This window comes from Telopea speciosissima, chromosome 4 (assembly GCF_018873765.1).
Source record: "Telopea speciosissima isolate NSW1024214 ecotype Mountain lineage chromosome 4, Tspe_v1, whole genome shotgun sequence".
NCBI lineage: Eukaryota > Viridiplantae > Streptophyta > Magnoliopsida > Proteales > Proteaceae > Telopea > Telopea speciosissima.
Genome location: NC_057919.1, coordinates 3,719,544 through 3,743,218, shown reverse-complemented (window position 1 = coordinate 3,743,218; position 23,675 = coordinate 3,719,544). Strand labels below are relative to the sequence as shown.

Below are 23,675 nucleotides of genomic sequence, written 5' to 3'. Positions count from 1 at the left end.
GTCCGTGCTACATCTGCTCGGGCGTCTTATTCTTGCCGATGTTCTTCTATTCGAAGAGAGTTCCTAGGCTCTATCCACCGGTTAAGATCTCCTGGTATTCGCTTGCGAAGGAAAAAGAAATTCGGTTTTCAAATTCGATCTCCACTGCAGCTTTTCAGAGCTGAATTGTATTCGAAACCGATTCTCTTCATTGCCTCTATTGCCACCTTATCTGCTTTCACTGCCGTCTACTTGAATTTTACTAGAAGAAAAAAGAGTTCGAGAAAGGTGAATAATTATCTTCTAGGAATTTTTTTTCTTCCGTGGATAATCTTGTTGAAATCTATAAATGTTTGCATTAATCTATTAGCTTTATTTGATTGAAAGTTCCGCCTCCCCTCCCTCACTTCAAAGAACCTCTGCAATCCAACCTTCTTTCTATAGTGAGTGCGGTTTCAAGGTTTAAGCTTTGTACAAGACAGATTTGGGCTACTATACATTCCATGCAAACTTCAGGGTTTAGTTGGAGCTTGTTGATTCTAAATGACGTTATAAAAGGGTGACAATCAGTTTAGACACTCCATGTTCTGTTTGATTCATGCTTATATAACTGTAAGATTACCAGAAAGACTTACATGCTTTATCCATCCAAATTCTTGTCTCCCCATTTTCACCATCGCTATTTGTGCTATAGGCATAATTTTGTGGCCTCTAATACCTCTACTTTAGAGGAAGAAGGGTGTGGGGGAGGGGGGGGGGGGAGAGGAAAAAACCTTCCCAGAGCTTAGAACTGTATGCACTACTTTGAAATGAGGTCTATAATTAACCGAAGCCAATCACAAACTTATACATCTGAGACAAATATTGCAGAGGATAGCATGCTTCATGTCGTTCTTGTTTTGTAATCACATTTTAATTACTGTGTGACAGAATACATTAGCATAAAAGAGGAAGTATATTGTTATGGCAATCTATTGCTATGGAAATGCTTTGGTTAACAAAGAACTGGTATGATATGAAGTTCAATGTAAGTAGGCACATCCCACATATGATGGGATACTATAACTTAATGAGATTACAAATCTCCTGGTATAAGTAAATTATAGGATTCTTAACTTGAGCCAATAAGAATATGTGGCAAGGTCCATCGGAATTAACATACCTGTGCTGAACTAATGTTTTTCACTCTACAGTTTGTATCATTGTGTTATTACCTTTTCACTGGCATATTAACAAATAGCATTGTATGTTATGGTGGGCAATTGGTAGAAAGGTTCATTATCTGCATTTAAGAATTTTGGGAGAATTTCCTCTTGACTTTGAGGATGCACCACTGTTCTAATACTAATGCCAGTTCCAATTATGTAGCTTTCAGACCCAGAAGATTCTTATAGCCTGGAAGATCTTTCATTGTCCAAAGAAGGGAGAGCTTTCACAAATCTTGGTTTCGCGAGTTGGATTATAGCTTTTGGAAAACTCAATGGGGAGAATCCTATGAAAAGAGAAAAGGTTACAGCTGAGGAAACTGGTCAAAATGGACAGATTGCTGAGGAAGAAGAGGTGCAGTTATCACAGTGTCAGATGACTACTATGATGCATGAGGAAACTCTCAGCACTAAAGCATTGAAATTACTTGGTTCTGGTGTTCTTCCATATGACATGAGTAAAAATATATATACAGCAGAAACAGAAGGTATGGACCTAACTATTCCTTCTCTGGTGCTCGATAAAGTTGTTCCACTGGGAGAAGTAAAATTTGCAATGGAGATGCTAGAATTACCATTGGAAGAAGCCAAAAAGGAGGTTGGTGTGGGCTCTGAATTTCCTAGACTAAAGGTCGAGTCTGTATATAGAGCTTCTACTCCTCCTGAAAGGGTTGCACTTGCAAAAACATTTCAAGGCTACAAAGCAAAGCATGAAGGGGGTCAAGGAAGTGAAGTTTCCGGATATAATTTCTTCTTCAGACAATCTGTTAGAGAGGATATTTACACATTTTATGAAGGAAAACCCTCTGGATTGAGATCTGTGTCAATTTCCAATGGTAGGAAACCCATAGCTCCTTATATGTTCTTTTCCCATGGCCATAACTATTTTTTTGCTGGTAAGGACCAATAAACTAAATGGAGCCAAAAAATCAGTACATGATTCTCACAGTTATGCAGGTTGTGCTTGGAAATATATGCAAATTCATTGATATTGTTTTTCTTTGTTGTTTTAGTTTTATTCCATTATTACTTTCTTGCTCCAAATGGTAATGCTATGGGTTCCCAGAATTATGTGGCTTCAGATCTATTAACTTCATTTAAAGTCCGTCTGTTTAATTTATAGAGTGTCTTGAAGGTCAAATACCGAGAGCACGTTCTAAAGAAGGTTCCTTTCATGGAAGAAAGGACTTAAAAAAAGGAAGGGAATTCATACAAGATATGGGGAGAAGAGCTCTGGCTAAAAATGGGGATAAAAATTTGTCTCAGTTGGATCAACCTAATGGGGTTCATAACGGTGATAGGCATGATGCTTCAGAGTACTTGATTTCTTACAATCGTCTGCTGAGGGATGGAAGGTAACACTTGTTGAGCTCTATTATAGTCTTTTCACTTTATACGCAAAGCCTTTGGCAACCGAGATGCTTCTAATTTATAAGCTTGGATCATGATGAAGCAAGGAAGAAATAGAATTATTTAAGTGTTAAATTTGGATGTCTATGTTTTATACATTGTGATGGTATCTATTCTAAGGATCCTCTTCTTGAACTTTGGCTCAGGCTAACCAACTGTGTAGAATTGCTGGAAGACATGGAACAAAGGGGCTTGTTGGATATGAATGAAGTAAGTCTCTCCATTTACTTCATCTGTCACTTGGCTTTTTAATTTGGTGATTTATATCTCACTTTCAGAATTTTTTTTTTCAGATTTATCATGCTAAGTTCTTTAAGGCCTGCAAAAGTCAGAAGGCTGTCAAAGAAGCATTTCGTTTTATGAAGCTGATAGTTAATCCAACGCTGAGTGCATTCACTATGCTGTTGTCTGTGTGTGCAAATTCTCAAGATTCAGATGGTAAAGAAATTTCAGTGTCAACTTCTTTGCATGCGCTGATTTGCCTGGACGATACTCTCATCATAATTCAACAGAATAATTTACTTGGATTTAATTTCAAACTCCTCATTTTGTTTCCTGCTCGTAGGTGCTTTTGAAGCTCTGCAGCTTGTTAAGGAGGCTGGACTGAAACCTGATTGCAAACTTTACACTACTCTAATATCAACTTGTGCTAAAAGTGGGAAAGTTGATGCTATGTTTGAAGTACGTCCACTTCCTTTTTTTAGTTTCTGCGAAGTACTATAAATAATTAAGACTTGTCAGGCGTGAATGGTAAAGTTGAAAGATTAGCAAAAAGATATTAGAGTAATTAATAAAATGGCAAACTTTTCTTAAAAAAGTGAGGTTGGTCAAAATGTAGAGTCATTATGGGATGAAGGGAGTAAATTTTTTTCCCATGGGTGATTAGGATCGGTAGAAATTCCTTGCTTTGGAAATTAATTGCTGAGAATCTACAGAACCAGAGAAAAGAGGTTTAAAACTTCAATAGAATTACATGGAGCCTGAGGTTGTCACAAAAGAAGTTGTTGTTATGGTTTAGAAATATGTGATATAACCATGTAGGCATATACAGGCGGGCCTGTCCTCATGGAACTTAAAGGAACAAGCTTCTAACTTGTGATCATTGAAACAGCATTATAAACTACCCATCCTTTGTTTTATGTGGCACCCAGTAATTTTTAAGCTCTCAACAGTCCAGGCACTGTTTTTGTTACAACTGCTTATCCCAAAAGCTCGAGCTGTTAAGTAAGGCCAGCAACAATGTATATCAACACCCCCTGCACATGCAGGTCTGTACACACACGGTCCTGCACGTGACACGCACTCTCCCGGAAACACCATCATGTGGCACCGAGGGGAGAAAGTGAACTGGAACCTTCTTGCTCTTCTTGATCGAACACTCGACCTCCCTGCTCGGATACTATGTTACAACCGCTTATCCTAAAAGCTCGGGCTTTTAAGTAAGGGCAACAACAATGTATCAACAGTTTTGTCATACTTTGTAAATGGGTTGCCACTCATTATAGGAGATAATATGCTTGCTCATATTTTCCCATATTTATTTGACTGTATTGCTAGGTGTTTCATGAAATGATTAATGCCGGAGTCGAACCAAATGCTCATACATATGGAGCACTGATCGATGGTTGTGCTAAAGCTGGACAAGTTGCTAAGGCATTTGGTGCCTATGGAATCATGAGATCCAAGGTACCTAGCAGGGAATAAATTCTTATTTCTATTTGTCTATTCCTTGAATTTGTGTATTAAATAAGATCCAAGCATGTTGAGGGGTAAAAACCTAAGACCTTGATACTGAAGATCTGGCTCTGAAAATCATCTTTGTCCTCAACATAGGTTGGCAGCTAAAAAGAAAGAATGAGACTCATGTGTTAGAGAGACTAGATTCATTTTTTCCTTCAAACAAGGATGTGGTTGCTTTTTTCTTGTTGTTTCTGCATTGGTATCTGAAGTAAACCTTCATGCTGAACAAGGTGTTTTATGCAGTAGAAAGTGAAGCCAGACCGAGTTGTTTTCAATGCACTTATCACCGCATGTGGACAATCAGGCGCAGTAGATCGGGCTTTTGATGTTTTAGCAGAAATGGGGTCTGAACCACGTCCTGTAGACCCTGATCACGTCACTGTTGGTGCTTTGATAAAAACATGTGCGCAAGCTGGACAAGTGAGGCACTTCTCCATCCCCCTTTCACCGTCTATCTTTCCATGGAAATGAACAGCTGGATTTTAAGATTTAACATTTGTGATTCTTCCTGGTGTTCTAACTAAGACAAGAACTTTCTAATTTTTAGGTTGATCGAGCTAAAGAGGTATACAGGATGATGCATGAATATAACATCAAGGGCACCCCGGAGGTTTACACTATTGCTGTTAATAGTTGCAGCCAGAAGGGTGATTTGGAATTTGCATTAAGTGTATATGGTGATATGACAAGAAATGGTGTGGTCCCTGACGAGGTATTCCTTTTCAGTTCTGAAATTTGATATTACATGTTTGGTATTCTTTTCCTTATCCTTAATTTAAGATTTGTACGTAGCATGTAGCCTGTTATGTCAAAAAATGTTGCATTCCATAACAAAGTATTTCTTTTAAACTCTAGAGTGCTGATACTGCATGTGTAATAGATTTTTCAGTCATTTTCAATCACCATCAATTCATTGTTCTTCTTGTGTGTGTGTGTGTGTTTTGTGTGTATATATATATGTGTGTGTGCATGTGCGTGTGTGTGTGTGTTTGCATGCACGTGCACACACATGAATATTTTCCTAAAGGGGAACCTACTAACACGTTTCAATTTAAAAAATAATTGCAGATGTCTTAAGTTTTAGTAAGGAAGTACGTTAGGAGATATAAAAGGAAAAGGGTCAAACTGCAAACAATAATTTCCTTTGCTTGCTGAGTGAGCACTTGAAAGATCCTGCCAATCGCACTTTAGGACTCGGCAAACCATCGAAGTATGCTGTGGATCAGTCAATTGCTGCCAGTGAATTGTGGGATCCAGTGTATTGTAAACTTTTGATTTGTCCAGCTAACTCTTGAAATTATGTCTCAGAGTGGTCAATGAAGAAGATCAGTATTGGACTAAGACCGAAGAAATGCATAGGCTCTCCAGATGGGTTAGCACTAGCTTGAAGAAGATCAGTATTGGGCTAAGATTGCTGATTAGCTGCAAGCTCTAACATTGGGACATTTTGGAAATACTATTATTCCCGTAGAGGGCCTCATACTCTACTCGTTTTATTGGATCCCTTTTAGTGAAAGATATTTGATGTTTCTATTTATCTGAATAGTGCAGAAAGTAGTCATTCTTATCTTTTCCGCATCTTCTAGGAGACTCTGTGAGGGACCTATCCGTAGGTCTAAAGAAAATACCTTGGTTTGTCTCCTGCCCTTAAAAATCAATTAGCAGAAATTCTAGTCGTTGCAAAATAATGGTGCAAGTCTAAGAGCTGAATCCTATTTGATCCTTAGGGAACCCAGCACCATTAGGAATGAGAGGAGTAATCAGATCTAGTGTGGGAACAGTTCAAAGAGCCTATTTGACTCCAATAGCGGTTGGGAATTCCATTAGAGTGGAGATAATGTCACTTCATTGGGTTTAGAGTTTGCATCGAGGGAGGGTTTTGATAACATATTGTTTGGTGGGATCCGACAACTATCATAGCTTGGGTAGCATCCTTGGTTTGCACATCATCAGGCGGATCAGGTCCGTTGCTTCTTACATGAACTGCTTGTCCAACTGGAAGCCAAGATCAGGAAATGAGACTACAGATATTGGCTAGACAAGGAATCTTCGATTTTCTTATTGTTCTCTCTCTTATCTCATCTCAATAAGTTCAATGTTATTATTTATCTATTAAATAAATAAAGGTGAAAGGCAGCTGGGGTTAATTTAAATTTTACATCTGCATTGATGCGGTCTGGTAGTGAAAGAAGTGTTTGTCAGGAGACTTCAATGCCACTGATTTTTGCATGCACATGGTTGACCGTATGTTGTATTATGCCTGTAAGAGGAGGAATCTGTGAGTCATTTATTTGACATTGTCTTGTGGCTGGGGCATATGGTTTTGTTTTCATGGTGTAATTGGGGGCAATGCCTTTGGAAAATGAGTTATATTCTTGGATATGCTTCCATTTGTAATATGTTGCTGATTTGGGAAAGGAAACCGATAAATTTTTGGAGTTTGATGTTTAATTGGGTTCAGTTGAGGTAGAATCTTTGGTTTGCGCTTTTGCCCTAATATGCTGAGCTTTTAGTGTGGGAGTGTATGTCCATCTTTTAGGAGCGTCTTAGTCTTGTATGCTATTTTTGTACTTTCTGTTTAGGGGATCTTTCATTGCTTTGTAGGGGCTATTGATTTCCTCAATTTCCTTATTGTCCTTGAATTTGGGTATACTTTCTGATATGACATTCTTTTGCAATTGAATTGTTGCTTAAGAAAGTTTATGGCCTCCTTCTCATGCAGATGTTCCTCAGTGCACTAATAGATGTTGCTGGGCATGCTGGAAAAGTTGATGTTGCCTTTGATATGCTACAAGATGCCAAAAAACAAGGATCCCAACTTGGAAATGTAGCATACAGCTCATTGATGGGAGCCTGTAGTAATGTATGTTCCATTTGTTGGTTTCTGTACATGTCTCACCGTTTGTTCATGGACATGGTTACCTAGTATCCAACAACACACATTAGGACATTGGAGACCCATCTCAGCTTACACCCATCTTGGTCAGATAGTTTTGCGAAATATACTAATTACTTGGTTCTCCTGCAATGCCTTCTTTCCTGTTTTATCAACAAATCGTGCATTCAGATAGTTATTTTGTGTTTATTTCCCAATTAATTGAATTATGTTACTTTTGTTAGTGAAAAAACTAGACATCACAAGCCTTTTTGATTCTATCTTTTTCATAAGTTCACATTTCCTTGCCATTTGGTAGAATTTGAATCGCTGCAAAGGTTCCATGTGATAGAGGATCCCACACTCATCGCACTAGTCAAATTTCAACCAAAATAAGCATGGGAAGGGATTAACAACTGAGCTTGATGTTGTATAACTATAAGAATGTCTGTCCCAATAATGGAATCTGATTGCGTCTGTAATTTTATTGGCACTTTGAGCTCAATTTTAAGACATTTCTCCTACTTATTTTGAGCTGGAATTTAACCAATGAGATGGGTGTGGGGTCCTCTTTCACATGGACCCACCCATATTTGCCAATGAGATAGTTTGCGCGACAAAATCTTCTCACAAACAGTTGTGACATGAATCACGATTTGTTTTGTTTTAAACATGATTTTGTAGCTGATATGATAGAATGCTAAAAGTTCTCCCTTCTTATTTCAGGCAAAAAACTGGAAGAAGGCACTGGAGCTATATGAGGATATTAAGGCCATGGGATTGCACCCAACAGTTTCAACAATGAATGCTTTGATCACTGCCTTGTGTATGTATATACATGGTTTCCTTTTTAACCTAGTCCGATTGAATTTGAGTATGACTATTCTACTGCTAAAGCTATTTTTGTTACTTCTGTGTCCTTCCTTTTTGTTGTTACTTACCCCTTTGCACTGGGGCACACACAAACAAAATAGTGTTGACATTAACTCTACATCTTTTTATGTCTGCGTGGTATTGTTGGAAAATAACTCCTTTAGACCCAATTCTGCGTGCATTTTCCCTCCCAGACCCTGCAGTAGTGTGAGCCTCGTGCAGTGGGACGCTCTTTTTTCAATGAGTGAAGCAATAATGGCCAAGTAGATTATCCTTATAAGTCTCCTCTGACACTCAAATGAGAACAATGCTTTGTCTTGTTAGGTGAGCCATGAAAACGTTATTTGTGACAGGTTATAAAGGAGAACAAGGAGAAATTTACTTTTCTCAGGTTTGTCTATTAAGCATTGCAAATGAGAAATTTGCATATAATCTTTTCATCCAGTGTGGTTTCATTAGGGATGTCTGGATCCAATTCTTAAGCCTCTTTAGAGTCAATTCTACCTTCCCTTGAGGGATCTACAATCTTATGTGAATTTGGTAGTTGGTTCCCAAGGCTAGTGGGACAAACTTCTGTGGCAATTTGTCTGGTTAGTTGCAATTTGGAATACTTGGGAAGAAATAATTTAACCTAAAAAAAGGGGGAAGAAAGGAATAATTGAATGTTTAAGGGGTGGGAGAGATCGTGCACGGAGGTCTTTTGCATCATATTGTCAAGGGCAGTAAGGTGGGCTGTTACATTAGAAGACTTTTGAGGGTTACCCAATTGATTTATCCTAAGACATTGGAAATTTGGAACCATGTTGCTATTTCCTTGGTGCCCACCCAGCAGAACCATCATGAAGGAAGCTGATGGATTCCCTGGTATTTCCTGCAGAATTGTAGATGATATTCACTTCTTTGCCTCTGATTCATTTGGTGCTTGAGTGATAGTGTTTTGGCAGCTTATCCCATTTTTTATAACATGAGCTTTTGCAAAGAAAGAAACAGCTAGACAATTTAGGATAAGAGAATATCTAGTCCGAGATCATGGTCCTACATTTTTTCCGCTTTGTTCTGACTGCACTTTCTGTTCCAAGGAGTTGATGTGAACTGATTTGAAATTAGGGAGCACTGCTGGTCTTTGTCATTTGTGGCAGTTGTTTTGCTTCCTTCCCCCCCCCCCCCCCTCCACACTTCTTTTCATCAGCAACAACCTCAGATTATATAGTCATTTCCCAAAAATAATACAATTACAAATGGTATGAGATCTTAACTCCACAAAAGCTATATGAGCTATACAAAATCTGTGTAACTGACAACTACCCAAAGCCTTGATTACATCAATGAAACTGCATGGCCTCCCAGCTAGAAGAAACGAGTCCTATCTAGCTCAGCAAATTCTTTACATGCCATAACCCAGTCAAAAAGATACCTGTCAATATCAGCACAACTTCTAGGTACAACTCTACCGTCTTCTGTTTCTATCCCCATAAACCCCAAATGATTGCATACAGTAGTATGTCCCATCACATCTTGCCTCTTTTCCGTGATACCTTGCGTAGTTCTCGCCCTTCATTTCCTACTTTTTAAAAAATATTCTGATTGTATTTTTTTTGGGGAGTTTGATGTAGTGATTTTGTTCATGGGCTTGCCTATCCCCCCCCCCCCCCCCTCAAAAAAAAAAGAAAAAAAGAAGAAGAAAGTAACATTCAGTGCATTCTCAACATTGTGGCAGCCCCTGTCCTTTCCTGGACATGATTGAATCAGTTGACTTTCTCCGATATCTGGTCAACTAATTGGAGCTAGGTTCTTGTGAATGCACTCTTTTCCGTTTCTTTTCTTTCTATTCTTTAAATTTTTTAATTTTCTTGATTATTAATTTATTCTTATTTTGCTCCATAAACCATGACTGGCCTTGTAGCTGTCTTATAAAATTTCCTCTTCAATTCTAGTAGCGGTCGCAATGCCTATTAATCATTATGTACTTATTATAGTCTTAGCCAACCCTGTTTAGTTGGGATAACTGGTAAGGCTGAGTTGAGTTGAATTGTACTTATCATAGTCTTTTTTGGTGGGATTCTTACATCTGCACTATCTCGAATCTCTTCAATTGTGAATTTTTAATAAGGAAGTTCAATCTACTTTGAAACAGATGGCAAGGTAACTTCGACAATCATTGGATGTCTTTAATGGAAGTTCATAGAACCAGTAGATCTATCAGAACAAGCAAACTCAAATCTAATATATTAGTAAGATTTTATCTGGAAACATGGCCAATGGATCAATTAAATTAGAGAATTTATGGATGGAAAATGCATTAAGGTATAGTGGTTTTAACATCCTAATCCACCGCATTTATAACACAGCTGTAAGTCTACCCATGCTTGATGGGGGCAGAAATGTTGAACAATACAAAAACTTGAAATACATAATTGGGTGTAACTGAGATTGGGCTGTTGAGATTGATGAATTGCCATGGAAGTGTAGAATCAGAAATGAATGCATCCCAAGGGACTTATGGATGGCACCAATAGGCGACATGGTTGTGATGAACCGGGGAGAGTATGGTGTAAGATGTTGATTATAAGGATGAAGTGAAGGCTGAAAATGACTTGGATTTAAGTGGTAAGAGAAATACAACATTTCCACTCTTGTGAAAAAAGAATAATATGCTAATGACCTTTATTATTTGTGAGTCATCTATTTCTACATCCCTTTATCCTCAAGTGAAATTGGATTACTGCAAATCAGTATAAAAAATCACATAATTGAACATTGTGTCAGGTGATGGGAACCAACTGAAGGAGGCTGTAGAGGTCCTTTCTAAAATGAAGACATCTGGCGTATTCCCCAATGCCATCACATACTCTGTTCTTTTAATAGCCAGTGAAAAGTAATCTTTCTTATGTTTGTCTAAAGTTCGTGTCTGCATTTCTTCTTGACCTTGTAGGTTCTGAATCTCATTTTCTGTATTTGTAGAAAGGATGAACTAGAACTAGGCTTTTTGCTGCTATCTCAAGCCAAAAAGGATGGTGTTGTCCCAAGCCTCACTATGTGCAGATGCATGACTGGTGAGTGTATTGTCATGTCCAGTTAATGAGGTGTCTTTTATCTTCAACAGTTTTTGGATTTTTTTTGGCCTTTATACTTCACTTTTCTTTTGAGCTAAAATTGTGTTGTTGTGATTTTTTCTTGGCGGGACCATGAAATTCGAACTGGATAACGGTCTTTGGGATCATGTTGTGTTGAATGGTCTTTTCTGGGTCCAATTGGTTGATTACCTGGGATCTCTTGGAAGGCATGTGTTTACGGAGGTTCGAGAAGGCTTATTCACTTGGCGAGCCCATGGTTTCTTTCAACTCTGGAATACCTCAAATTGACAGTAATTGGTATCTTTCTTTTTTTGCTTTCCTTTTAATATTGTGGAATTGTATCCTTTTTATTTATGGTGCATTTTATATTTTTGTTCAAATTGGAGAATGTGCAAATTCATCAAAAGACATGTATTGAAACTTCATTCATATTGATCAGATTGAGCTTCTCAATCAGTTGTCATGCTTGTACATTATGCATCATATATCAGGCAGCATGATCATGTTTCACTTTGATATTTCTGTTTATTTTTATGAATTTATTGACTTAATGATGCAGTACCCCTTCATTGAGCTGTCAAACTGGATGTATGTTCTTCCATCTTGTAGATATATTGATGTATCCCTTTTCAAGAAATAGAGAATTGATGAACCTGGCTGCAGTAGAGAAATTAAGAAGGTTTATTGAGTGGTGGTATGAAACTGGACAATTAAAGGATTTATAATTCTAGTTTTGGGAGAAGTAGATTCATGTATAATCCTGGTTCAATTTTATGAGTGTTCTACCATGTGGGCAAATTCCTGGTTCAATTTTTTTTTTTTTTTTTGGGGGGGGGGGGGGGGGGGGGGGGTGGGGGAAGGAGGTGTTAGTAACAGAAGCAAAAAACAGCATATTAAGGAGAAGTGTAAGGGGATTACACATATCGGAGGTGCCAAAACTCTGAAAAAGAAAAGAAGATAAAGAGAGGAAAGGTCCTTTTAGGGGGAGAGGAGGAGAGGGGGAGAGGGGGAGGAGGGGGAAGGGGAGGGAAAGAAACCTCCACCTCCTCCCTGAGTGAAGCGATCCCTCAACGGCCAAAACAGAATCCACATAACTAACCACACTTTCCATTCCCTCCTCAAAAGGGAAATCCATACTGTGCCAACTGCACACCGAAGGGCCAACCTCCTCCACCATCAAACATTACCTCTTTCACTGATCCAGCTTGCTGCCACAAAATAAAAGCAGAGGGAAGAGAGGAAAAGAATACAGAACTCCTTTGTAATTACACCTTTTCTTCTCAAAGCATTCACACTTAACTTAATATTAGTTTGCATTATTCAATAATGCATGATCAAATGCATATAAACCTGTGATTAAGTATAGATTTTCTTCTACAACTCAATTCAGTAAGCTTTATCCAAACTAAATGGGATCAGTTTCATGGATCCTTTTTTTTTTTTTTTTTTTCTGTTCAACTCTATTCAAAGCTATACTTGTTGTCAGCCCTAACCCATACATATCTTTTCTCACCACTTTTGCCAAAGTTATTTTAGGTTTGACACCTGCTCTTTTAGCTCCTCCATCTGAATCATAGCATTCTTCTTTTGGGAGAGTAAAAAATTCATTATCAAAAGGAGAAGGAAATACAACAAGCCCCTAGAAAGGGGAAGAAGAAAAAACAATACAGAACTGACAACACAAAGGAAAGCAAAAACCACCCCTCAGGGAGAAGAGACAGATGGCTGCAGCAAGGAGAGGGGCAGGCCCCAGGACACAACAATTAGCCTGCTCCAAGGGGAATCAACACACTGAGGGGAGACCATAGTTAACTTGCTTTTGACATCAAAGTGATGGAGTCTGAAATATGCTGGAAGGATCTGGAGCTAGAGGACCATTTTCAGGGGCCTTTGTTGCACATGCCTATACGGCTATACCACCTCAAATGAGATTCTCACCTTTTCATGTATCGGAGCTACTCCTGAATTGCCTCTAATGTGATCATTCCTTATCCTTTCTAGTTTTACCACTTAGCCATCTCAACTACACTAATTTTGTTTATATGTGGTTTCTTCACCACCCAAAACTCTGCTCCACACATCATTGCTGGCATTATAGCTGTCCTATAAAATTTACCTTTGAGTTTAAATGAAAGATGTCGATCACAACTCCTGAAGCGCCTTCCATTTCATTACCCTGCTCTAATATTATGTGCAACATCCTCTCTCTCTCTCTCTCTCTCCCTCCTCCTCCATTTATGATTAAACCTAAGTATCTAACAGAGGTTAATTCAGCTGGTATTCTTAAGCTGTTCTGGAAGATTGTGGCTAAGAAGAAAAGTATTTGGGTCGACTGAGTCTTCTCTGATCTTCTTCGCAATGATTCTATTTGGACTGCTCCTTCCATCTTTGATGCCTCCTGAGTCTGGCGTGAGATTCTGAAGCTTAGGCCTATTTCTCTTGGGGCCATCGCTAGTCATATTGATGACCACGCCTCCACCTTCTTTTAGCTTGATCATTGGCACCCTATGGGTATTCTCCTTCATTCAATGGTGCCAGAGCTATTTACAGTTCAGGCCTTCCCAAGCTCTCTTTAGTCGCAGATATCATTAGTCACAACGGTTGGGCCCCCCTGCCTCTTCCTCTTCCCTGCTTTCTGCTGCTTGGAATGTCTTGCCTATCATTGCCAAAAGGCAAAATGGTAGGGGAGATAATATTGTTTGGTCTGCATCTTCTTCGGGCCTTTCAACTCCAAAGCGGTTTAGGACTTCATCAGATCTCGTGGGCTCTTGTCTCATTGGCGCAAGTTAGTTTGGTTCAAGTGCCATATCCCTCGTCACAGTTTCACTTTCTAGCGGGCCCTCTGCAACTGCCTCGCAACGCAGTCCTTTCTCATACACCGTCAGATTCCAATCTCTCCTTGTTGCAGCGTCTGTTGGAATGCTTTGGAAGATGTGGATCACATATTTTTTGTTTGCCCTTTCTCCTCTTCTATTTGGAAAGGACTCCTGGCAAAATGCTGGGCAAGAAACCGGAGGATTCTTCCATTCGTAAGGGAATGGATTGATTTGGGTGGATATGTACTTTGCCGGTAAATCTTCTTGTGATGTGGCGGCAAGCTTGCCTTTGGTGCCGCTATTAACCATATTTGGATGGTGCATAATCTTAGGAAATGGTCCTCTGGGTCCAAATCTTTCCAGCAAATTTGGGATTCCATCTCTTTTGATGTCAAGAGAAAGCTTGCTTTGCTCTCCTCTACTTGTGTTGGTTCCCCTCGGAACAAGCATATTGTTGTGTCCTGGGGTTGCCTCTCTCCCTTCTGCAGCTCTCTTCCTGCTCTAACTGAGGATTGAGTTTTGCTTTGATTGTTTTGCAGTTCTCTTTATTTTTTGTTCTGACCCCTTTTAGGGGTTCCTTGTATCTCCTCTCCCTTTTGGTAATGAATTATTTATTCACCAAAAAAAAAATCGCTTTTGTGGTATTCCTGCCATCAATTATAATTTCCCCTTTTTTAAAGGGCAATCTGATCATATCATAGGGGACAATGATACAAAATTATCATTTCTGTTTGTAGGAGTTGTAGTCGTAGAATTAATTATTCAATTGCAACATCACCGCACATTGTAATCCTATTGTATTGGGCAGTTCCTCTTATCTGCAAATTGATCCAGAAATCTCCATGCCCAGTGTTAAATCTGGAAATTTTGGAAGCAAGATATCTGAAACTGTTGACATTATGCTTTCGTTCTGCATTCAATTTTGATATTGTCTTAAAGATCTTGAAGCAATTCATATGCCAACACTGTTACCATCAGTATTGTTCTTCCAGAGGGCATTAACTTTGAATCATTCACTCGCAGGACATCAATGGCCTTAACCGTCTACCGTGAGACAATTGCAGCTGGTGTTGTGCCTACTATGGAAGTCTTTTATCAAGTTTTGGGATGCCTACAGCTTCCCTGTGATACTTCTTTGAGAGAGAGGCTTGTTGAGAATCTAGGTGTGGGTACTGATTCTTCAAGATGCTCTAACATATACTCATTGATTGATGGATTTGGAGAATATGACCCATGCTCTTTTTCTCTATTTGAGGTCAGTGGGATACTAAAACAATTCTTTATCCTGAGCTTGGTTTTTGTTATGAACATCACCAGGAAATCTACTGAACCTGTTACTGAATTTTAGGAAGCTGCATCACTTGGAGTTGTTCCTTGTGTGTCTTTTAAAGAAAGCCCTATTGTTGTTGATGCTAGGAATCTGCAGATTCATGCTGCTAAGGTAAGCTAGTTTAAACCTAAGAGTTTGTATGTTGGTTATTGCTTCAATGATATTTGGGGTTGCATTTTGCATCATATGAAGAACTCTGAGATCCATTCAGATAGAAATAAACAGTCAGGCAGGGGGGAAGTATAAATTCTTCACAAACAAAAAACCAAAGCTCCTGACAGCCCATGACCATCATATTTGTTGCAACACCAAAAACCACTAACCAAAACTGTACTTAAATTGGACTCATCACTTAACAGTTGTGCTTGCGTGAAAGACTGGTAACTGAACAGACGAGATCTTCTTTTCTTTCCTCTTCTACTTCCAGCTAATCTTCCTTCTAAGGTCTGACCCCTTAATCTTTTCATTGTTCTTTATATTTGATTCTTGTTCTTCTTATTTTGTTCCTATTATTGTTCTGTTTATTTCCTATTCCCTACTACTGCCGTCCCTACCAAACTGTGAAGGATATGATTGAACCTGTAGTGATCAATCCATTTGGCCTGAGATTTTTGTCGAAGGCAGTCCAAATCCTACAATTTCATGAGATTTGGAGGTATGAAGGAAGAGTTCTCTCACTCAAACTGAATCCTGTTTACCGTATGGTTGCAAGGTTGGGGATGACCAACTTTATAAATTACAAGGACAACATTGTTCTTAATTACTTAAAAGCCCCTTATTTTGCAAAGTGATTATACTTTATCCCTATTCTAAAATTGAAATTCCAGAAAAGTCTTTCTCAACTTTATTTACCCCTCTGTCCCAAGATCGTTTTTCTCTTTAAATAGGGTCCTAAAGTGTTATTAGAATTCACAGAATTCCCATTGCTCTTTTATATTTAGAATTTTTTTACTTTGGTGGGCCAGAAGTGTCCTACATCAGGGTTTTGAACCCCTAGGTTGCATCATTGATGCAGCCAGCCAGCCCAAATTACATATTAGTAATCAAAGATTACATCGGCTGATCCACAGGCCCAGATCTGGAATTTTTTTTTTTTTTTTTTTTTGATAGATAGATCTGAAAGATTTTTCTAATAAACCAAATGCTAAAAGCTTGCTGTTTTGATATTCCAGTAGCCTGCAATGGGGAAAAGAGAGAAGAAATAGAGGAGATAGAAAGGAAGAAATTAGATCGATGGAGACAGAGAGAGAGAGACCATATCAATAGCAGACTGTTTTGAGACTGTGAACAGTACTTAGCATGAACAATAAGGTGAAAAAAAAACAGAAGAGAGGGGGTAGGGGAAAAGCTCACAGCTCACACACTTTCATAAATAAAATTCTATTATACTGTGTAATATGATAGGGATCTCAAGTAGAAACTTAGCGAACTTCAAACATTTCAAACAAACAAATTGTAGCAGAATTAAATAACCACTAAGTAACCTAATTGACTAAAACACTAACATTGACTTGACAAACATTAATTTAATTCAAAGCAGAACCCTATCTAGCTAATAAGTATCTAAATCTAACACAAACACTTAAGACACTAATCTCGTTTACACCCCTCCTCCCCTATGGACCTAATCTTGGGCCTGTTACAATTAAAAACACTTAAATCAAAAGCCATAACCCAGTACTAGCAAAATAAGAGCAATTTTTGGATCTGACTTACATGATTCCCCTCTGTTAAAAAAAACTCTATCTTCGAGTTTTGTAGAATAGGAGATCTTCAATGCACAATCAGCAGCAACCATCCGGATTTTTATCCTCTACGATTTTGATACCCAATGGTTCCTACGGTTCCATTACCCGATGATCGACACGTGGCCTGTTGTCATCCAACGGCCAAGTTTGAAAAAACAATTCCACTTCTCCAAAAAACACATTAACTCGCCGGAGGTTGCAGAACCCTTCGCCTTCGCCTTCGCCGGAGATTACTGGTGTGAGAGAGGAACCAAGATCTGCAGGCTTTCTTTTTGGAGTTATGGTAAGGGTTTCACCAAGAGAGAGTGGAAGCAGACCCCTGGGACTCACACTTCGCCGCCTTCGCCGGAGGTTGCAGTCCAATCTTTACTCGCCGGAGGTTGCTGTGAGAGACGATGGAAGTCTTCTTCGTTTTCGGGTGGAGTGAAGAGAGGAGAGAGAGAGAGTTAATGCGTTTTTTGGGGAAGTGGAATTGTTTTTTCAAACTTGGCCGTTGGATGACAACAGGCCAAGTGTCGATCATCGGGTAAGGGAACCGTAGGAACCGTTGGGTGCCAGAACCATAGAGGATAATAATCCGCAACAATCCTCCTCAATCTAGTGAAGCCTACAACCAGTCCATGATCCTATGGTACAAAATCAGTGACAAAAAAGTTCATTTTGAAGATGCAACTTGGAAGCACGAATTCGACTGGTTAATGATCAACCAGTTTATGCTCTTCCGCGTATTGCTCTTCAACGACAACTAGTGCCACTTTGTCCTCCATCATCGGTGGCTTGTCTTCTTACTCTTCTACTCACTGTTCAACTAGTTGTATAAGTTTGTAACAAGAAGTTTCCATATGATCGGTTGTGAGGAGTGATTGGCTCTTAAATTCCTTAAGTTGTCGCCGAGTTTCTTCAAGATTTGCTTCAACCTTTTGCAAATTTCTCTTGTACTAATTGAAGTTGTTGGCAAATAGCAAACAAGAGGGTAGGATGCTAGGATCAATGATATTTTATACCCAGATTTAGGTACGCAGGCTAGTGTAGTCTAAGTAGGGTCGGATCCCAAAACTGGTGCAGCCAGCCAACCCTAATCCTAAATTAGAAAATCAATGATTCAATTGGCTGCAACACAGGCCCAAGTGTAGGCTATTTTCATGACAAACCAGGGGCTGAAAAGCTTTCTGGTTTGAATGTTCCAGCAGCCTATTATGGGAGAAAGAAGGGAAACATGGTAAGCAATAAGGGAGAGAAAAGAATGGGTTAAGGGAGGAGAAAACCAGGTTGATAGGGAGAGAGGAAGAGGAGTTGATCTGTCTATGAACAATGCCATGAACTGTAACTTTGAGAGGAGGAGAGAGAAAGAGGAACTCTTGTCTCTCAAATCCAAATTCTGTATTCTATTCCATACGTAACGGAGGGGTGTTACATATATTTAAATATCTAAAAAAATAAAAAGTAGAATTCTCCTAATATCTAGTTGCCTAAAATAAGTAATTTCTGAATTCGGACTTAGATTATACTATTTGGACTTTTAACTTGCTAAACTACTTAAAACCACAAAAACGAAAACTAAAATACTAGGACTATACTCAAGACAAAACTCTAACAGCTAAAAGTATCCTAATCTAACTCTAACACTTAAGACACCAATCTCGTGTACCCCTACATACCTAAAATTTGTGACTTATAATTAGGCCTATTACCAATTAAAGAATTTAAAACTAAAGCCCATAACCAAGTACTAGCAAAATAAGACCAATGTTGGGACTAGGCCTACATTATTCTTTCTTACCGGTGCATTCAGAGATCTTCATTGTGCCTGTTCATGTGACCTCAAGTGGCTCTCTCAAGTTATCATATATAGAAGCTGCATAAACCCACTAACCAAAGAATTCATTTCTTTATAAATCTTGTGGTGGTTATTGTGCGTTGTATCCATACTCAAACTCTATCTGTAAAATGAAATACAAAACAGTTCCAGAAAATGACCAGTTTCATCTGTTAATAGATTGAAAAACCCATAGATCCATAAAAAGAGGCGACACAGGCCAGAAATTTGATCAATTGTGATTGTCAAATCACCATTTGAATCATTTCCTTGTACCTATAAAACGAATTGTCTAATTCTTCAGCTCCCTCTCTCTAGAAAATATCACCTTAAGAAATAAAATCCTTGTAACTCCCAAAATTGTGTTGAATATTTAATATTTACTTTTCTTGTGAACAAACCCATGTGTGCATTTTACCATGGAAGGATGATTAACAATGATTCTGCAAATGACTGAGGTCACTAACAGTGAGAACCTAGAGGTAGTGGGATGAATGATTGCAGATGAGAGAATTGAAACGTAATCTCATGCATAACTGCTTTGGATGCCTAGGCAGGCACACCTTGGTCGCCTTGTTGGTGTTGCCTTGCAAGTTGCGTCCAAACCCCCTCCAACACCTTGGGTCTACTAGACGCTGTGACAACTATGATCTCATGTCCATCCAACCTTACCTTGGTTGTGAAGGAGTCGATGTTTCTTTGAGCGAAAAATAAGTTAGTGCCAATATCTGGCTAATTTGGTCCATATCATGAATTTCCTTTTGTATGATGACATTGTAGATCTGTTATTTATCTAAAGTAGTTTCCCTTTGTCTTCCAGTTGCCTCGTGTCATAGAATTTTCATTGGGCTTATTCAATCAAACATTTCTTCTTCATATGATGATCTTTGATGCTGTCATCCTTATCTCATGTTTTAAAACTGGTCAGGTGTACCTCTTAACGGTCTTGAAAGGTCTCAAGCATCGGCTTGCTGCTGGTAATGCTTCCTGAATATTTCTTCCTCGACTTCCTAACAAAAAAACCCACACTTCATGTTACTCAAACTGTTAACGAATTTTAGAGTTGGAAATGGGGACAGCAAGGTTGGATAAATGGCCTTACCCTTGCTCTTTAATGAGTTGGGGAATATTTTTCAGAATTTAATGTGTGGAATTATTTAATTCTCCCATCTAGATGAGTAAACAGGGAGGATCGGACTTTCTTACCCTCTTCCTCCCCATTTAGCTGGATGGGTAAATGAGTCTACACTTACCCTCCAAACTAGAGACAGGTAAGGCAGGTAAACTGGTACTCATTGCCTCACACACACACACTAATGCAGTTCATCTTGAAATGCATTACACACACACACACACACACAAAACTCATACCCATTTGTAGCATTTTAAATTTATAAAATTGGAAATCTGTCAGGTGAACTTCTTAAGATCTGGTTAAGAAATGTCAATGCATGACTTGTGAAGGCAACAATCCACCTATTTAGGCCATGTGGAGGGTTGATCTCTGCGACCCTACCATTGGATAGGTAGGGTTGCCATGTCACAGTTTAAGGCCCCAATTACTCAAATGACCTACTATGTATTGGACTATTACTCGTATTTTCAGCCACTAAACCAAAATGTTTTTAAGTTGATTTTTCAACCATTTTTCATGCTTTATACCTCTGTGAGGGATAATCCTTTTGCACTGAAATTTACCAGATTAAGTAGTCAATGATGTGGACAACATGCCCGTAATTTTGGCACCAACTAAGCTGCCACGTTGCTGATCTTTAGGACCATGTAGACAAGATTATCTGAGTAGGCTGTGACAGGAGCCCTTCCCTTATTATTAGGGTCAACATTTTGTGACTGCTTCACCTAGTTATGTAGGTGATCCCTTTGATTTCAGATCACTGGACCAATGATAAGGGATCTCTTGTATGGGCCATGTATCAAATTTCATTGAACTCTACTTTTTGTGGCCTCTTTATTACCAATTGTCTAACCATTTTAATCTCCCCCCCCCCCTCTTTTTCTTCCAAGAAAAATATGATATATTTTTCAATCCATTTACAATCAACCACTTTTCAAAGATAATTCTTTCACACAGCAAAACATTTTTTGGATGAAATTTTCTATGGGCAGAGGGTGACCTTGGCTGATGTGGACCCTCTTCCCAGGGCTGACAAAGCAGCCATATGAAACAAAATAGTAGTAACATTGTTATCTTTTATTTATTTATCTTTAAATTTTTTATTAGAGGTCTAATGTATAAGAATGATGATGTCATTATTGACAGTTTAGAAATCATTGCTTGGCAAACAATCTGTTCATGTGTGGATTTTGTAACTCACCTTGTCTGCAGGTGCGAAGCTGTCCAACATAATCATCTTACTGCCTGTCGAGAAGACACAAATTACATCCCCCAAAGGAGATAAATCAGTTAACCTGGCAGGAAGGTGAGTCATTTTTCTTTTTCTAAATTATAACATGTCTCTGAATTTAAATATACTCTATTTACTGGCTTTGCAGTTGCACCTTCAGTACTTGAGAGCCATTTATTAAAAGAGATTCATTGCACAAGAACTAAAGAACTCCCTTCAGGTTCACTTAATTCAACTAATCAATATTGGATGCTCCGGAACCCCATTAATAAAAATAACACAAGTGGTCGTCATTGACCTAGTAAGCTTTGTCTCATCACAATTCATAGTCTACCATTGCACTAGTTGAGTCATTAAATAGAAAAAAAATAAAATAAATAGTACCGATATAGGTAAAGACCAAGATGATTATGTTGGGACAATCCATCCTGTTAATTTTTCGATCTGGATATCTTTACTGTGAGACCCATTCAATGGGGAGTCCACTCCATTTAAACCATAAATAGCCACTTATAGGCATGCTGCAGACAGATTTTTATGGCCAGGCCAGTTCCTTGATCTTTTCAAAACTGTCTTTTGATTTCAACTAGATCTTGAGAGTTCAAAACTTTTAATGCCCATACTTTTGCTCCTTAGTTAACATCAACATTGATGGATCTTAGATCTAATGAATTTTCTTTTTCATCTTGATGGATTCAATTTGTGATTTTAACGTTTCTGTTCATTCCTGAATGTAATACAGCAATCCAAAATCTCAATATTTGTTATCATATGGAGAATTTGGAGCCACATGATCAGTCTTGGGGATTGTAAACAAATTACATTATAGGCTGATTATTGTGGTAAGAAATAAATAAATGAGATATGGAAATGTCAAATTGCTTCTTCTTAACATGAGTTGCTCTAATTTTTACCCCAATTCTCGAAGCATATCTGCAGTTAGGAACACCTTAAAGTACTCCCCCTTCCACCCTTGTGTAGGTGTCTGCAACCTGGACCTTTTAAGAGTTTGAGAACTGTAACCAGCCATCCTGTGGGTTGGAGTGATCTGGCCTCTACTCTATTTTTCCTGTCAATATTCCAATGATTTTTTCCATCCATTCTTGACCTAACAAGGGCTTTACATTATGAAAAAATTTGGCAAAATCTGTGCAAAGATTAATTGCACAAGGTGCATGCAGCATGTTAATTGATGGACAAACCCTTCGACCTAAGCATTTTTTTTAATGATTATGATACTGATTTTGATTGTCCAGAAAATGATACAATATGACTATATCTGCCAGGCCTTTTTGTGTTTTAGTATTTAACACTTGATACATTTGCTCGACAGAGTTGGTCAAGAAACTGGCGCCATGCTGCGGAGGCTCAGACTACCTTACCAAGGAAATGAATCATACGGGAAAATTAGAATTAATGGGGTTGCTTTGAAACGGTGGTTTCAACCCAAGCTTGATGCCCCCTTCAGTGGGAAACCAGCAACATTGAGCTCATCACCTACACGTTTGGGCAAAGGAATCATTGATCAGCAACGTAACATCCGTGCTGGCAATCTGTCTCTGGAGTAGAACCTTGATGCAGACATTGATTAAAAGAAGAGAAAACTAATGACGCAGATATTGATCAAAAGAAGATAAAACTAAGTAATGCACTAGAATCTTGAGGCGAATGGTGTGTCAACAACTCAATATTTGTAAGTAGAGATTATTTCACGCCAATGAGGAAAATGTAGGGTTGATCATTGTAGGAATTAATAATCCTTTTTGTTAAGAATCACTGTTTATGATTTAATTAAGGCTGCAATTTACTCGTTTCGTTTGCCCACCATACTACCTCATCATTTGGAGGTAGGCCGCAACTCAAGATTCACTCCTTGTATTTGAAGACAACATAAAAATTGAAGAAATTTTATGGATGATGCATTTGATTATTTTGTATTTATTGATTAGATTTTAGGGAAAAGGAATGCTGCCTGGTCGTGTGGCCTCTGTGCTCATGCACAGATCCCTCTGAAATGACCACCCTGCCCTTTTTCTAAATGAAAATCTCCCTAGTCAATACCCTTGCCTTCGCTTCCATTGGCCTTGTGCTGGTCTTGGACCACACGACCGGGCAGCATTCTTCTTAGATTTTATTACAGAATAGTATACTATTATTGGCAGAGGATTCTTTGAGCAAACGGCACAGGGAAATGCATCAATGAGTTAAATGTCATTTAATACGAGGAGAGACACAAAGTGTGCTAATATACCCTGCCTTGGAGTGTAAGCTTAAATTTTCTACTCATCCCCTAGAAGGTAAGGGTAAGAGGTTTGTCTGCCTAACTACCTAAAGGGTATCAAGGCCAATATCCAACCCTACCCTTAACCCCATTTTCCTTGGAAATGTGCTGAATTTCTACTGTTTACTAGTGTAAAACATTTAGGGTAGCATTGCTAAATTC

At 38.6% G+C, this 23,675-nt stretch overlaps 2 protein-coding genes across 5 annotated transcripts in view; both read left to right on the top strand.

Annotated features, from left to right (window-relative positions):
- The window catches only part of LOC122660348, an 82,186-nt gene extending 74,552 nt beyond the window's left edge, over positions 1 to 7,634 (top strand). Inside the window, exon 29 of the mRNA XM_043855611.1 lies at positions 7,624 to 7,634. The gene's annotated coding sequence lies outside the window, so the exon portion shown is untranslated. The remainder of the gene's footprint in view (positions 1 to 7,623) is intronic.
- Positions 1,352 to 22,884, top strand: LOC122660351 (pentatricopeptide repeat-containing protein MRL1, chloroplastic). 4 transcript variants are annotated; one of them, XM_043855616.1, is made up of 18 exons: positions 1,352 to 2,020; positions 2,350 to 2,539; positions 2,741 to 2,804; positions 2,888 to 3,032; positions 3,160 to 3,275; positions 4,152 to 4,280; positions 4,581 to 4,754; positions 4,882 to 5,046; positions 7,057 to 7,197; positions 7,936 to 8,035; positions 10,849 to 10,957; positions 11,044 to 11,135; positions 11,363 to 11,453; positions 14,996 to 15,227; positions 15,321 to 15,413; positions 19,795 to 19,843; positions 21,214 to 21,307; positions 22,566 to 22,884. In XM_043855616.1, exons 1-18 carry the CDS (start codon positions 1,474 to 1,476, stop codon positions 22,798 to 22,800), a joined length of 2,766 nt encoding a protein of 921 aa, XP_043711551.1. In that variant the 5' UTR covers positions 1,352 to 1,473; the 3' UTR covers positions 22,801 to 22,884. The 4 variants fall into 4 exon arrangements, with proteins under 4 accessions (XP_043711551.1, XP_043711550.1, XP_043711552.1 ...); XM_043855615.1 differs by having other exon boundaries at positions 2,320 to 2,539; XM_043855618.1 differs by lacking the exon at positions 1,352 to 2,020 and adding an exon at positions 2,031 to 2,141 and having other exon boundaries at positions 2,308 to 2,539.
- Positions 22,885 to 23,675: the final 791 nt, after the last annotated feature.

What these genes read in the sequence shown, in the direction of transcription:
- LOC122660351 (XM_043855615.1), top strand. Translation starts at nt 1,474, where the DNA reads ATGAAAAGAGAAAAGGTTACAGCTGAGGAAACTGGTCAAAATGGACAG. An exon ending in TGCTTTGATCACTGCCTTGT is followed by an intron (nt 8,036 to 10,848) that starts GTATGTATATAC and finishes ACATTGTGTCAG; the next exon opens with GTGATGGGAACCAACTGAAG. An exon ending in TGCAGATTCATGCTGCTAAG is followed by an intron (nt 15,414 to 19,794) that starts GTAAGCTAGTTT and finishes AAAACTGGTCAG; the next exon opens with GTGTACCTCTTAACGGTCTT.